This window comes from Megascapheus bottae, chromosome 5 (genome assembly GCF_031878675.1).
Source record: "Megascapheus bottae isolate mThoBot1 chromosome 5, mThoBot2.hap1, whole genome shotgun sequence".
NCBI classification, from domain to species: Eukaryota; Metazoa; Chordata; class Mammalia; order Rodentia; family Geomyidae; genus Megascapheus; species Megascapheus bottae.
In genome coordinates, this window is record NC_143513.1 from 38,602,229 (window position 1) to 38,618,214 (window position 15,986).

At 40.1% G+C, this 15,986-nt stretch overlaps 1 protein-coding gene across 1 annotated transcript in view; it reads left to right on the plus strand.

Moving 5' to 3' along the window:
- Window positions 1-15,158: 15,158 nt before the first annotated feature.
- Gsap (gamma-secretase activating protein) overlaps window positions 15,159-15,986 on the plus strand; it is a 74,536-nt gene continuing 73,708 nt past the window's right edge. Inside the window, exon 1 of the mRNA XM_090332920.1 lies at window positions 15,159-15,315. Within this exon, the coding sequence (XP_090189046.1) occupies window positions 15,228-15,315 (88 nt within the window). The 5' untranslated portion in view covers window positions 15,159-15,227. The remainder of the gene's footprint in view (window positions 15,316-15,986) is intronic.

The following is a 15,986-nucleotide window of genomic DNA, read 5'->3' on the forward strand; positions in this document are numbered from 1 at the left end:
AGTCATGTCCATGGTGTTGGTAAGGATTATTTTGCAGAATCTTGCTTGGCAAATCCATCTTGGAAAATTTTAAGGACATGAAAACAAACTAAATCATAAATAAAATGGTTTACATCCAAATGAGGTGAACTAGATGAAATTGTAGCATTGATTTATGAAAGATTGCAACTGCAGTCGTCCAAACAAGTCAAAGGTGTCTGGACAGCAGTCCAAGTTGTAGTTTCTGGATATTGAATTTCTATTTTGGAAAAGAAATGAAAATGTGTGGAATTGATTAAGTCTATTGATTTTAGATTCTTTATATATATATATATATATATATATATATATATATATAGAGAGAGAGAGAGAGAGAGAGAGAGAGAGAGAGAGAGAGAGAGACTGCAGACAATTGTATAATGAAGGGGCAAGTATTTTCCTTTGTAGAATTAAAAGAGACTGCCAAATAGAAAACAAATCCTGTGCTACTGTTTTAAAACTAAGTCTTAAAAGAGTCTTCCAAATAGAAAACAAACACCGGGTTACTGGTTTAAAACTAAGTCTTTCTTGCAGTACTACTTCATATTTATTTTATACTTCTGATGCAGTGCCATGCCAGGAACCATGAAAAATATACTTAATGAATGTGCATCATTAACACATCTGCAACCAACACAGCTAATCTCATTTATCCTCTAACACAGGAGATAAAAAATTCCTATTTAAATAAGGGATTGTAGAGGAAAAATCGGTCATTCTGTGATATCTGAAATGATGCAGCACAGTTTAGAGTTTAAAACTCTAAGAAAAATATATTTTGAGGAATATATGAGACAAATACCTCATTATGAGACGTGTACATCCCATAATGTCCTTATCCTTAGACCTGGAGGCAGCTCTCTCAGTTGAGATACACTCCTTTCTCTTCCCAACATGAGTTCTGTCAATTGACATTTTTCCCCTGAATACTTTCCCTTTGTTTTTGAAATGTAGCCTCAAGTCACATTTATCTGGCTTATGTTTTCAACCAAGATAGAGGTACCCATTTTTATGTGGCCACTATTTTGAGATAGAAGTATTCATATAGTATATAAACTCTCACTAGGAAATTGAAAACATATGTACAAAAACATGTCTATGTGCCTAAGAAGTTTGATCATTTTGCTTCCTTTTGAAATTGTTGACAATGTAAATGTGCACTCTGTTCTTTTCATTCTCTGTTCTCTTTAACTTTTTTTGTAGTGGACTCTTTAACTCATTTTCTCTGGACAAATTCTCTGCACAGTGCTAGTTAATTGTAGATGGACTCTGGAGGACTTTTTGTCACAGATGGCTTTGAACTGAGATCCTCCAGCTCTCAAACTCCTGAGTACTTCCGATTATAGGCATGAAGCACCAGTGCTGAGCCACCACAAACATTTTAATGTTTTCCTTAATGAATAGTAATCTAGGTGAAAAAATAATTACTACTTATAATTGACAGTGATGATAATGATACCATGGATATGTGAAGACATTTTTTCCAAAAGATTTTTCACATTAAAAATTTCATAATCAGGAAATAAGCTTTAGAGTGACTTTCATCTAAAAAAGAGAATTGGTACAGACATAATAGGTTCTGTAGATAGTATAAACTGTCAAGGCAATTTATCATTCTCAGGATTTAGTTAAATATGTTTACATCATTTATTGTTACATTGATAATAATTCAAAAGATGGGAAACAACTTAAGCATTCACCTGTAGAATTAGTTCAGACAAACTGCATTTCTGCCATATTGTGGAATACTTTCTCTTCATTGTTTTTTGTCTACTGAATATATCATTCACATTATTAAAGTTTTTCTTCATGACTTTCTAATCCTAAGCTTTACACAGGGAAAGAATTTCATACCCCATAGTTTGGGGTAGATATTCTCATCACTCTGAAATTTGGGAGTTAGGACTTAGATGCTCATGTTCTGCTTAAATAAATATTTGGCTTCCTGTCTTGTCTATTTTCAAGTGCTATGAATTAGCACTTTAAAATACTTAATAGATATCCTTCAAGGGATAAATAGATCAAGAAAATGTGATAGACAGTGAAATTTTACCCATCCACCAGGAAGACTGATCTTATGTTATCTTTAGGGAAATGGTTAGACCTGGAAAAAAATTTATGGCAAGTGAAGTATAAGTCAGACTCTGAGAGACAAAGGATGCAGATGCATATATACGCAAATATATTAACTGAAGTGTAGTATATGAAGGAGAGGATTTCAATGGTGTAATTCTTTTGAAAAACTAACTTACAGCTTAGCAAAACAAATACCAGGAAGCTGGAACATGTGTTGTCAGGTGGGGGTAAGGTCAAGAGGAGGTGGTAGATGCATGGAGGGAGAATTGGTGGGTAAATGCAGTCATAATATTCAATGTATGTATGAGAAAATGGAACTAGATACATTGGGGGTGGGGCTGGGAGATATGAGAATTATGAAAGACATTGGTCAAAATCCATTTGTATTCAGAAACTGATATGTTAAATTGAAATCCCTTTGTTCAACTACTTAAGAATAAAAAAACAATTTATCCCATCTTTTATAATAATGTTGCCTATTGGTCTCTTAATATATTAAAACTGTATTACTAGCCAGGTGCTCATAGTCCAGGCCTGTAATATTGGATACTCAAGAGACAGTGACCTGAAGGATTGCCTTGCCTTGACCTTGCTTTCTTTACAGTACATATGAAAATATGAAAGTTGAATAAATGTCTTAGGGATAAGGTCTCCTTATCTGGTGTAGAAATAGGATGTTCATTTGAGATGTGTCATATTGATGAAACAAATGCCAGAGTGAAAGGAATAGCTAATTGAACCAAAGTGCGGGTTCCACTCCTGTTAGCTGGTAATGTGTTCAGTAGTTGTCCTCTGCAATACCATCAGACATCTGCCCTGGATAGTGTTAGGGCTGACAATTCTGAAAGGATCTATGCTCACTGCATCTGAGCACAGTTTCCAGAAATGCCAATTGCCTCCCCATCTTGAAAGATAGGAGGCAAAGTTATCCTTGGGAACAGAAGGCTAGACATTTTTGCGAGGTTTGTCTTAGACCCTTAACTGCTGGGAACAGCGAGGACAAGAGTTTCCCCAGGGTGTGTCTTTCTGATGATCAATCCTAGTGAGAATGGGATTTGAGCCTCTGGCATAACAGTCATTTTAATATGTGGACAGAAAATTCAATCCATTCCACCCAAGATTTTGTCTCCCAATATCTTGTCTCAATTTCTATGGCCTGTCTCAAATCCTCTAACTCCTGTGTATCCATAGTGGATATATGAGGTCATCAGAAAGAACATTAGGGTTCTTTCTCCCATAGGGGTGGGAGTTGTATTCATAGGACCTGTCGAGGCAGCTTTATGACTTGAAGTTTGAGCACACCCAGGGGGATTGCTCCTGAAACTGAGGCCCCAATGAAGGGTCTGTCCAGGCCTTGGGGCCAAGGATGACCAACTTAGACAACCTTCTATGTGAAATAGGAGCCACCTCTCTAGAAGGTTTTAGGGTTGAAGTTTGGGACCACAATCCATTACTCCATCTAATAGGCATAGAAGCCAACGCCTAGAATTCTTATTCCCCATTTTCAGCAAGCTTCTGTGATTAAGTTTTCTTGGGCACTCAACTCTCCATATTGGAGGTTTCTTGTGCACCTCTTTCATATTCAGTCTCCCAACTGGAAGTTTTCCACACAACTTGAGCTAGCTTCCTTATCTTCATGTTCTTCCCTAGTGGGAGAACAAAACCATTGATTAAGACTCTACTCTTACTCTGTGTCTAGGACTAATCTCGGTCATACACACTTGATCTCCAAAAATAATCAGACACCAAGGCAGTACTTGTAGCCTGATTTTTCCTGCCTTGGCTTGTTCACAAGCTTACCTAGTTATTGGAGTGCCTGCTTGGGCCCTTTCCCTGCATGAACCTTTGATTTTAGCCCTGTTGTCAGCCTTGAGGAAGTGTGAGTTTAGCCTGTTTGTGGAGGCTGCTGCCAAAGGGCATTGGATGAATATATCTCCTTCTCCTAAGGAAGGGCTCCCGAACTACTTGGGGTAACATGAAAGATCCTAGACAAGTCCCTAAATTGTTAGAAATATCTTGAGATATTGAGGTATTGTATAGAAAGGATACCAACGTGAAAAGAACACCTTCAGCAGAAGAGCATGCTACTGACAAGAAGCCAAGGAACCAAGTACAGTGGGCAGGTGGTTCACTCAGGTTATATCCTTAATGGACTACAGACTTCTAATGCTGATTGGTCAGAACTTATGTTCACAATCTTGTGAAAGTGGTTAAAACAATCTAAGGATAAACACAATCTCACTTGAAAGAGATTAAGAGTTTATTTGAGCAACTAGCTGGAGCAGGACAGTTGGCCAAATTGTTAGAATAATAGTTTTTATTCAGCTGGAACTCTATCATTTGAGCCATGCCCCCAGCCTTTAGGAAAATAATTCTTATAAGAATCCTAAATTCTTATAAGGATTTCTTAACTAAAACAGTATTTTGTAAGATGGCATCTGTCCTTAAAATGGCAATGTTATGTCAAGCAACCACTCTGACAGAAAAATTCTCACTCCTACACTAGAGGAGTAATTGCAGTAAGTAGCAATTCTAAACTACATGGCAAATTTGTGCTCAGAAGTGATCACCTGACTCAGTACAGATTTCAGATCACAAATGTTTGTTTGAAAAAAGTTTCTGTGTAAAACTTGGACATGTTTTATCTTTTCAAAAAATAACAGTGAGATGTTTTTATTGTCAGGGTGCTATATAGAGGGATTACAGTTACATTCATAAGGAAGTGAATACATTATTTCTTGAACACTCTTACCCCTTCCCATGTTTTCCTCCCACTTACTTTACTGCTCTAATTTAGGTATTGCAAAGAGGGGTTACCATCTCATAAGTCAGATAACAAGTACATTTTTTTCTTTAGTGTCACCTTCCTTCACTTTCCCCCAGTTTTCTTCTCCCATCCCTGCCCTCAGGTTACACAGTCATTTTCCACATAGTCACTTGGGCCTTTGGGCCTTTTTTTTTTTTTTTTTTTTTTTGCCAGTCCTGGGCTTGAGCTCAGGGCCTGAGCACTATCCTTGGACTTTCTCAATGCTAGCGCTCTACCACTTGAGCCTCAGCACCACTTCCAGCTTTTTTTCTATGTATGTGGTACGGAGGAATCGAACCCAGGTCTTCATGCATGCCAGTCAAGCACTCTATCACTAGGCCAAACTCCCAGCCCCACTTGGGCCTTTTTAACTGATAACTTTTCTGAAGATTTGAAATAAAACCCAAAGCTAATTTATATTATTCCTGTGTCAACTGTCAAATATTTAAGAGTCAGGCTTTCGCAAATACACGAGTTTCTCCAAAATAGAATTTGACTATTGTTAAAGTTTCATTGTCTTTCAAAGGGAAAAGAAACAACTGTTTCCTTAAAATTATTAAAATAGCATTAACAGCCTGGAGAAATGGTTAGGAAAAGTACATATTCATGTACATATATATACACACGTACATATACACACATATGTGACCTAATCTCTGACCTCTCATTAGGAAAATAAATGGCAGACATCTATGCAATGCCCATCATGTGATGGACCAGTATGGCTGCTCCGGCTTCTTTCTCTTCCTTCTCCTCCTCCTCCCCCTTGTCAGTCAGGGACCTGAACTTAGGGCCTCAGCACTGTCCCTGAGCTTTTTTTGTTCAAGGCTAACGCTCTACCACTTGAGCCACAGTGTTACTTCTAGCTTTTTCTGTGTATGTTGTACTGAGAAATCAAACCTAGGGCTTCATGCATGTTGGGAAAGCACTCTACCACTAAGCCACCTTCTGGGCCTGAATCAGAGCTGCTTATGTGTGGCACACCAGACAAGCAATGGCTGCATCACCTAGGAACTTATTAGAAATGAGAATCAAGAAACTCTGGAGATGGGGTGCAACAACCAGTCTTTTGACAAACCCTGCACATCTACTAAAAGTGCCTCTTGAAATGGGAATTTCACAGTGCAGTAGAAGTGGGGGTCTGGACTGGACATCCTTTTCAGCAGTAGGGGTAGTAGCTGGTCACAAAGAGCACAAAGCTTATCTATATGACGCAGGGCATACCCTTCTTTCTGTTCCTGGTTAGCTCAGGACTTGTATTTGGGGGGTAAATCTTCTTTGGGATCCAGATCTCAATTCATATAAAAATGCTCCAGTGGGAATTATTCCAGCTTGTGGTTAGTATATTGTACCATGGAACAAAGCTTCTTTCTACGGGTTTCATAAGACCCAGTTAAGAGCTTGGGAAGGGGGCCAAGATGGAGCGAAATGGGGCAGAGCATTGGCTCCCCACTATTACCACTGTCTACTCTATTCCCCCTTTCCTTGATCCTTCTGTGTCTAGCAGATGAACACTGGAAGAGGGAAAAACCTGAAGGTCAGACATGTGCTAGACATGGCCCAAAGAGAGTGTGTGCCAGGACAGCTCTACTTACCCATTAACCATGGTGTTTCTGACTCCAAGTAGTGAGCTGAATCATAGCTATTCATAGCCTCATATCTCTCCCCACTCTAAGTTTTCCTCTTTTCAGACTAAAGGCCAGACTTGTCTTTCACTTAAACAGGATATATGATAGTCATTTCAATATCAGCTCTTACTGACCTGGCTTCCAGTAGGAATCCTCCAGTCTCTGGAAGCACAGCTAACTTCCTGACCCATGACACCTGTCAGTCCTTGCTACATAGTCTCAACAGGCAGATTTAGTTATACTTGGAATTAATAGTACCCCCTAACCGCACAAACCTCCCTTAGAAAGTCAAGCAATTCCTCCTTGCAACATCAAAGAGAATGGAAAGAATAAGCTTTAATTTCCACCTATGACTTGTCAGAGACATACATGAAGGTGAAACAGGAAAGTACGTGGACTCAGCCACTTACGGTATCTAGACTGCATTCTAATATTAGTTTGTGAGATTATTTTGCAGCTGCATACATGAAAAAGGTTTGTGAATGAGGGTACAGGACTTTGGTTTATTTGGGTAGTGTATAATCAATATGTAAGGAGTTGGGATTTTTCGAACACTGAAAGGTATCTTCACGGAGGCACTTCCAGCCAAAACGCCAAACTGCTTGAAACTTAGGTTGAGGATATTACACCAACTATCAAGTTTTTATCCAGTGGTCTCTGGTTAAAAAAAAAATCTATGTTTTGATTTTTTTAGAGAGATTCGGGAGTTAGGAACTTTAGAAAATTCCCGCAATATTCCCTGAGCCTTAAATCCCTTATTTACTTGTTTACATTGTGTGATTTGTCTTGTCTTGCTACCTACAGAATCATTTACTGTCAAAATTTTGGTGTGTGCTTGTTTACTAGTTGCAGTTTTCCCCTAAGTTTCTCTGCACATATAAACTTGATGAGAAAGGTTGTGAAGTAATTTTTTCTATTATTTTATTGCTTAACATAGTTGAGAATCATAGAACACACACACTGTGTGTGTGTGTGTGTGTGTGTGTGTGTGTGAATCATGGATCAATGTCTTTTATTAATAACTTTTCTGAACTTGTTTTCCTTAAGTGACTTTCCCCAGATCACAGAGCCAACTGATTCCAGTTCTAGATGAGATTTCAAGCCCCAGTTGTCAAGTACTGAATGTATCACACTGATGTTGACTTTCCCCTCCCCTTTAATGCCTGAAATTCTTTACCCTCCTGAGCCTCAGTGAAAGATGTGGCCAACCTGGTATTGATAGCAGGCTTTTTCTCAAGGGGCAAGTTTTTTTTTTTATATTATCAGAGGACATCCAGGACAAGAAACTATGCTATCTGTTCCCAGGAGTGGACTAGACACACATCAGACAGACATCTGGAAAACCAAAGTCTCTGAAGAGAAGGTGACACATTACAGGCTTTGGGTTCTCATTAATCCTGAGAAGCTGAAGGGCAATTTGTTCCTCTTGATACTAATTTGTTTTCCTAGTCCTTCCCCTTGACCAAAAGACAGGATTTCACTACAATGACAGACAGATCATGCTTTTTATGTGCTACTACTGGGGCTTGAACTAAGGGTCTGGGCTCAGTCCTTGAGCCTCTCTGTGCTCAAGGTTAGTGTTCTACCACTTGAGCCACAGTGCCATTTCCTTCTTTTTCTGTTTATGTGGTATTGAGTAATTGAACCCAGGGCTTCATGCATGCCAGGCAAGAACTCTACAGCTAAGCCACATTCCCAGCCCCTGTTCTTGATAGTTCTTTTGCTCAAGGCTAGCACTCTACCACCTGAACCATAGGTCCACTTTGGCTTTGGGGCAGTTAATTAAAGATGAAGAGTCTGGCCCAGCTGACTTTGAATCATGAGCCTCAAATCTCCCTCCTGAGTAGTTAAATTTATAGGTGTAAGCCACAGTGCCCAGTACAGACTACTTTAAAAAAATCTACAAAGTTTGAAAAAAATCTCCAAGTTTGAGAAAGGTATGGATTGCCTTTTAATTTTATTTTTTGCCATCCTGGGGTTTGAACTCAGGGCCTTGGCTCTCTAGGCAAGTGCTCTATGACTTGAGCCACGCTCCCAAGTTAAAGGTGCACATTTTTGAGAATAAAAAGGTTTTTTTATTAAGTTTATTTTCATAAATTATTAAACAGAAAAGGAAGCACTAATATAACTCCTGAAACTTACAAATTATTCCCTGAAAAACTCAATATTAAAACAAATTTAATTATTTTTTAGAAAATAGAAAGGGTTGAAGAGAACTGGGACAGGGCATGTTGTAATGAACGCATCCTCTTTTGAAGGAGCAGGCTCGTTTCTCTTTCTCTGCATTATTAGGTCAAATATAGACGAAGGCTCAAAGGCACACTAAAATCTTTTTCAATAGGATTTCCTGTAAGATTATATATACATATGTGTGTATATGTGTGTATGTATGTATAATATATCCATATAAACACACCTCTGATCAAATCTTTATACATAATGATTCATTGGAAGATACATCAGAATATAAACAACAATTGAAAATTTAAAAGAAGCTACTTAGGGAAGATCTTTAAGTAGCTAATGAGTCAGTGTGTTTTCATAGAGCTTTGATCAACGCTTGCAGGGACTACTTTATGTGGAGAACAAAGACTCTAAAGACAGATCAACTGGGAAGGAAGAGAAGGGAAGGAAGAGGGTGTTTAGAGCACTGAAATCAGGAAACATTTCCCACTCTTCATTAGCAAAGCCAAAGGAAGGAGAGACAGCAGCTGAAAACAGAATCAGAGCCCCAGGGAGGTAAAAAAAAAAATGTAGAGAATGTAACCTTTTTGTTTTTGTTTGTTTGTTTTTTTTTTGCAAGGACTTACTATTAAGATCACCTACAACATATTTTCAATGTAAAAATCTTAAAAAAAAAAAACCTAAAGAAAATAGGTTCTTGTGATTTAGAGATAGAAGCTTAGTCTGCCATCTCCTCATGTGTCCCCCACACACCCCCTTTCATCCCCACAGCTGACACTCTTGCCATAGGAACACTAGATTCCTTAGAATTGGAGTATTACATTGTACAACATGCTATTTAATTTCAATCCAACTTACTTTCATAGGGGAATTCAGAGAGCATCTCCACTTTGGAGATGGGAATTTTATGTGCTTAGTTTTTACTTATGGGAGACCCTGGTTTGGCTGACTGGTTTCCTCCAGGAACTGCCCCTGCAGAGAGCCTGGACAATTGATCTTCTGTGGCCAGTACTGCTGTGAGCACTCAGCTTCAGTAAAGAGGGCTTTCAGGGTGAGCTGGAGTGCAAGGCCTGGCTGCCAAGACGTTAATGAATTGCTCCAGATATTATTCACTTTGGTGTTTAGAAAGTTTTTTTAATTTTCTTTTTTTTTAAATCTATGTACAGAACACATGGCAATTGGACATTCAAACTTTATACATACAAATATGTTATGTTTCCTTTCTAGATGGTTAACTTCTGTTTATGGAACTCAAAGGATTTGAAAAGCATACTGTTTTTTTTTTTTCTGATCCTGGGGCTTGAACTCAGGAGCTGGGCACTCATCCCTGGGCTTTTCTGCACAAGGCTAGCGCTCTACCACTTGAGCCACTTCCAGCCTTTTTGGTAGTTTAGAGATAAAAGTCTCACAGACTTTCCTGCCCAGTCTGGCTTTGAACAGTGATCCTCAGATCTCGGCTTCCTGAGTATGTAGGATTATAGTTGTGAGCCATCAATGTCTGACTGAAAAGGCAGACTTTTTAATGAAAACCTATAATAGATATGCTTCCATCAATTGATGTTTTGCCATCACTTTCCCTAGGAAATAAAATCATATGATTATTTGGGGGAAAAAAAGTCTGGTTTTAGTGGGTTTATTTCCTTAAGGTCACTTAATGGATGTTTCCTATTAAGCAGACAAAGCAGTCATTTAAGCAGCAAAAGTTTCCAGAATGCTTCTCTTGTTATTTGACAATGGCTTATTTTCAGTCAGTTTTGGAGATGTATTTTCACAGAGTACAAGGTTAATAAGTTGAGCAGTTTTTCTTTAGGGGTCTATTGTACACTGGGGAAAGGCAATCTACTTTAAAGTCTTGCACCTACCATGTCACTATTCAAAGTCTGCAAGAAGAAACTTTCATTATTATTAAATGTCTTTGACTAATTATTAAATTCTAGACAGTGAAAATAATCAATGAAAATAAGATTGTATAGAACTTTGGGAAAATATTCTTGAAAGAGAGGCACTTAGGCTAGGCATAGAGGTATACATTGTAATCTCAGCCGTCGAGTGGCTGAGGTAGAAATAATTTAAGGCTAGTTGGTGCTACATTGTGAGACCTTGTTTAAAAAAAAAAAGGAGAAAGGAGGGGCTGGGAGTGTGGCCTAGTGATAGAGTGCTTACCCAACATGCCTGAAGCCCTAGGTTCGACTCCTCTGTACCACATAACAGAAAAACCTGGAAGTGGTGCTATAGCTCAAGCACTAGCCTTGAAAAAGCCCAAGGATAGTACTAAAGCCCTGAGTTCAAGCCACAGGACTTGCAAAGAATAAAAAAGAAGAAAGGAAGAAATAAAGAGGGGGGAGAAAGAAAGAAAGAAACAAAGAAAGAAAGAAGGAAAGAAGGAAAGGAGGGAAGAAAAGAAGGAAGGAAGGAGGGAGGAAGGAGAGAGGGAAGAAGAAGGGAGAGAGGAAGGAAGGCAGGCAGGTAGGCTGATGATGGTCAAATCTTCGACAGTTATCCTAGACTATGACAAGTATATGATCAAGGTTGGTTGAACAAAAAAACTGGAGAGAGCTTGGGATCCTGGTGACTTCTGGGACCTGCCCTTTGAGCTTTGGACTACCACCTCCAAATGAGTGAGAGGAGAGCTTTGTGTATTTAATTTGCTGTTAATTCAAGTCTTCATTAACTTCTAGTGAACCTAGTCCTGGCTGATACATGTGCTCATTCCCAAATCAATCCTTGACTAGGGGCTCTGTGGACACCCGCCTCGTGCAAATTCACGTTGCAAAGTCATAATGAACATCATACTACATGTGGCTCCCTTTGTATTTCTATTAAAACTGAATGACTGTTGGGCATCAATGGGTCACACCTGTAATCCTACCTACTTAGGAGGCTATCTGAAGATTGAAGGTGCAAGTCAGATTGGGTAGGAAAGTTCCTGAGACTCTTATCTCCAATAAATTATTTAGGGGAAAAAAGGGAAGTAGAGCTGTGGATCGAGTGATAGAGTGCTAACTTTGAGCAAAAAAAGCTCAGGAAGAATGTCTAGACCTTGAGTTCAAGCCCAAGGGCTGGCACAAATAAAATAATAAATGACCACAGAGAAGTAAGGCTTTGAATATCTACAGGAGAAACTTCCTCATAGTAAGTCTATTGCATCTTTATTATAAATCTTAGAATAATTATTTCTTGGAAAACACGAAGTAAGGTTACTATGTACCCTGTAGATTCAAATGAGTGCTGTGTAATTTCTATTAATTTCAGTGAATAGCAACAGCAAAAGAATACAATACAACAAAGTTCTGTTTCCTGTCCTTTCAAAGGCGTTGTCTCCAAAATGCAAGGTTTGTTGTTCAGTTGATACACTTCCACTTCAGCACATATGGGATTAAGGGATTATTAATAAATACAATCTTTTAGATATTCCCAGTCCTGCTGATTGTAAATTTCATACTTAATATTTTTGTCATTTCCTTGATATTTTATTGTTTGACTTTTGAATTTGATTTTATTGAGTAGGCCATTCTCCATCTCCTTCAGAATGGAATTGAATACTTCCTGGAGCTCCTTTCCTTTCCTTCCTTCCTTTTCTTCTTCTTTCTTTCCTTCCTTTTTTATTTTTGTGCTGATAATGGGGCTTCTTCCTTGGCTTTTTCACTTAAGGCAAATTATTATTTTTATTATTTATTTTTCATATATTCATTATTGTAATTAATATAAGGGTTACATTATATTCACCAGATAGAAGGTACATTACTTCACAAACATTAATACCCTTTCTCATGTTTTTGTCCCCATTTCCCTCCTTCCACCCACGCCCTAAGGCAAATTATTGTCACACAAACCTCCATTTCCAGCTTTTTTGCTGGTTAATTGGAGATAAGAGTCTCATGGACTTTCCTGCCTGGGCTTGATTTGAACCATGGTCCTCAGACCTCAACCTCTTGATTAGCTAGGATTACACGTGTGAGCCACCAACACCCAGCCAAAGCTCTTTCTTAAGAGAATCCAATAGAACTCTTAATTTTAATGTCTCTGTTAAATACATTATCTTCTACATACGGATGACTTTCTCAACCCACATTTCCAAATCTGTTTTATTCAAATTTTACAGTTTGAGCATGAGATGTAGCATGTCAGGCAATCATGAAGTAGGCACTGGGTTTGATCCCTAGCATGGGGGATCCATGTTGGGGGTGGGCAGGGGAGTCAACCTAAAACCCTAGCATGAACTTAGGAAAAAACGTAGCTATTTTGGGAAAACACAGGCTTTGTTATTTCTTAAGTGGCTTCAGAATCACAGCAACTTAACCAGTCCTCAATGGGTAGGGAGAGTAGTTGTAGAAGGCCTGCCTGGCAAGTCGAGCCTCTGAGTTCACACCTTCCTTCTCCCCCCTCCTGATAACTGTAACAGTGGCTGTGAACTAGCTACCAACTGGACTAGACAGACACCTTGGTTGAGATCAGGAAATCTTTGTTTCCAATCCCAGTTTTTATTTTTCTTTTCTGATTTTAAGGACCATCACGGCTTATTTCTAAAATCCCTGAGAAGCAACCAGGCAAGTGATAGATCCTTGTAAATCCAGCACACAGGAGGAATTGAAGCCAATCTGTGCTACACAGTAAGACTTTGTCTTAAAAAAACAAAAACAAAAACAAATAAGGGCCAAGGAATTTGGCCTAGTGGTAGATTGTTTGCCTAGTATGCACAAAGACCTGGGTTCGATTCCTCAGTACCACATACAAGCTGGAAGTGGTGCTGTGGCTCAAGTGGTAGAGCTCTAGCCTTGAGAAAGCTAAGGACAGTGCTTAGGCCCTGAGTTCAAGGCCCAGGGCTAGCAAAACAACAACAGTAACAACAAGGGTTGAGGATATAGCTCAGTGGCAGAGTGCTTACCAGCATACCCAAATCCCTGATTTCAATCTCCAGCACAGGGTAGAAAAAAAGCAACACTCCCTCCAAATTCCTAAGAAGCAGAAATATTTCTATTTCATATGAAAACCATTGTCAGTGTTTAAGGCTCTTATTTTAATATAAGGCTCTTATTTTAATTTATTTTTAATTTTATTTTCTGTCAGTCATGGGGCCTGAACTCAGGGCTTGGGCACTGTTCCTGAGCTTTTTTTTTCCCTCAAGGCTTGTACTCTACCACTAGCCATAGCACCACTTCCAGTTTTCTGGTGGATAATTGAAGGTAACAGTGTCATGGACTTTCCTGCCCAGGCTGGCTTTAAACGGTGATCCTCAGATGTCATCCTCTTGAGTAGCCAGGATTACAGACGTGAGCCACCAGCTCCAATCTTAATAAGGTCCTTATAAAGCTGCCTTATAAGGCAGCATTTTAAATAAAGAATAACACTCTTCAGTTATGTCCTAAAGTTGCAAAAACAAAAAAACAACCCACCAGCACACTTAACCCTGTCCAGTCTCTTTGCTAATCTCCAAAGTTCAGACCGCATAGAGCAGCTTTGTGGTTTTTAGCCACATCTTATCTTGGTTACCATTTCTCGCCTTCTTTACTTTTCTCTTTCAAGTTAAATTTATTTTGAAGAGAACTTTTATATCACCACTGCTTGATTATAAAAATCAGTCTCGCTAGAGAATAATAGAGATGATCTAATTTCTTTCATGTGAGCAACATAAGAAAGATAATTGATTATGGAAACAGCTTAAGTTTCTTGCTAGGTTATATGATTGTAGAACTAGTACAAAATTATCAATTCAGTGGAATACAGTAACTGATTATTAACTTATGGATAATTTAATGCATAAAATGAATAAGCTACGAAAAATAAAATGTCATATACTGTTGCATTGAAATATACAACATTGTATTTTGTTGGGACAAGCTGTCAAAAACTTACTTCCTATGGAAATAAATTAGCTTGGTGCAAAAAAAAAAAATCAGTCTCGCTTAACAAAACTAGGAGCTGACTGCAACACTAAAAACAGTGGAAAAAGTGAATTTTTAAAGCAGTCCCATGAGGGCACTTCTGAATAACAAAGGTTACAAGCTGTATTTGATTGCTCTGAAACCATAATGCAAATTGCAGGTGGACATTTTCCTGTGTGTGTGAATAGTGAGATTCTGTCTGAAATCCATCTATTATCTTCCTTGAGGGGAAAATTAAGATTTTATATTATTAATTCTATTTTATTTAGGGGAGTTTTCAAACCTTAGGAAGACGAATGCATCTGAGGCTTTAGCTAAAGCCTCTGGGAGGCTTGCACACGTCTAGTCTTGAGACTAGGGGTCTGCACTGAGTTAGGAAATGATGGCCTTCCATCTCTTCAAGTGACCAGCCAGGCCTTCTCCAGTTTGTTTTCTGGCGCAGTAAAATCACCGGGGGCTAAAGAAGAGCGAGGAAGGCAGCCTGCCCGGAGGAGGCGGCGCCCTGGCCCCTGGGCAGAACCGAAAGCGGCTGCGTTGACCTGGGAGGCGGGAGAGGAAGGAGAGGGAGGTCTCGGGTGGAAGGAAGGTGGTGACCAGGCCTGGGGATGTCTGCCTCGGGGCTGCGTGCTGGGGATGGCTCTGCGTCTGGTCGGTGATTTCGATCTCGGGGAAGACGTGCTCCCGGGGCTGCGGGCGCAGCGCGCGGAAGGCGGCGGCACAGGTGCCCGGGTGGGCGCGCGTGCGTCCCGGTTAGGGGCTCGGTGGGGACCCGGAGGCAGACTCTTTTGCAACTAGCGGGGGATGGGGGGGACACCGACCCCGAGGTTGAGGTACCTCTGGAGTCCCGCTGTCACCAGGGACCAGGGCCGCCGGTAAAGGCCGGGGCCCACACAAATCTCAGCCTGGCAGCAAGTCCCGGGACACTGGCGGGGGGGGGGGGGGGCGGGGGGGGGCGGGGGCGCGGTTGCTTCGTGGTAGGGGAGGGGGGAAGAGTGGCAGGGGGCAGGTAAGGGAAGTGGGGAGACTCTGCCGGAACCCGGGCTCCGCCAAACTCAAAGATTTGAGAACGGTGAGCAAATGTGTGCGTGCGCGTACGCGTGTACACACACACACACACACACACACACACCCGTAATTATGGTCACCAAGAAGACCACCCCATACTTTTGCGCGATTTGATCTCCACTGTGGTGTGTGTGTGTGTGTGTGTGTGTGTGTGTGTGTGTGTGTGTGGTTTCCTAGGTTTCCCCCTGCACAAGAGCTATCCACTTGGGCACGCTGGCCTCTTTTTTTTGTTTTACCTCGACTTTCCTTAAACACTGTACACGGTTGGTACGTGAGTGTGTGAATGAACAGGCATCAAATGACCCAACTTCACTGCTGCAGCTTTGC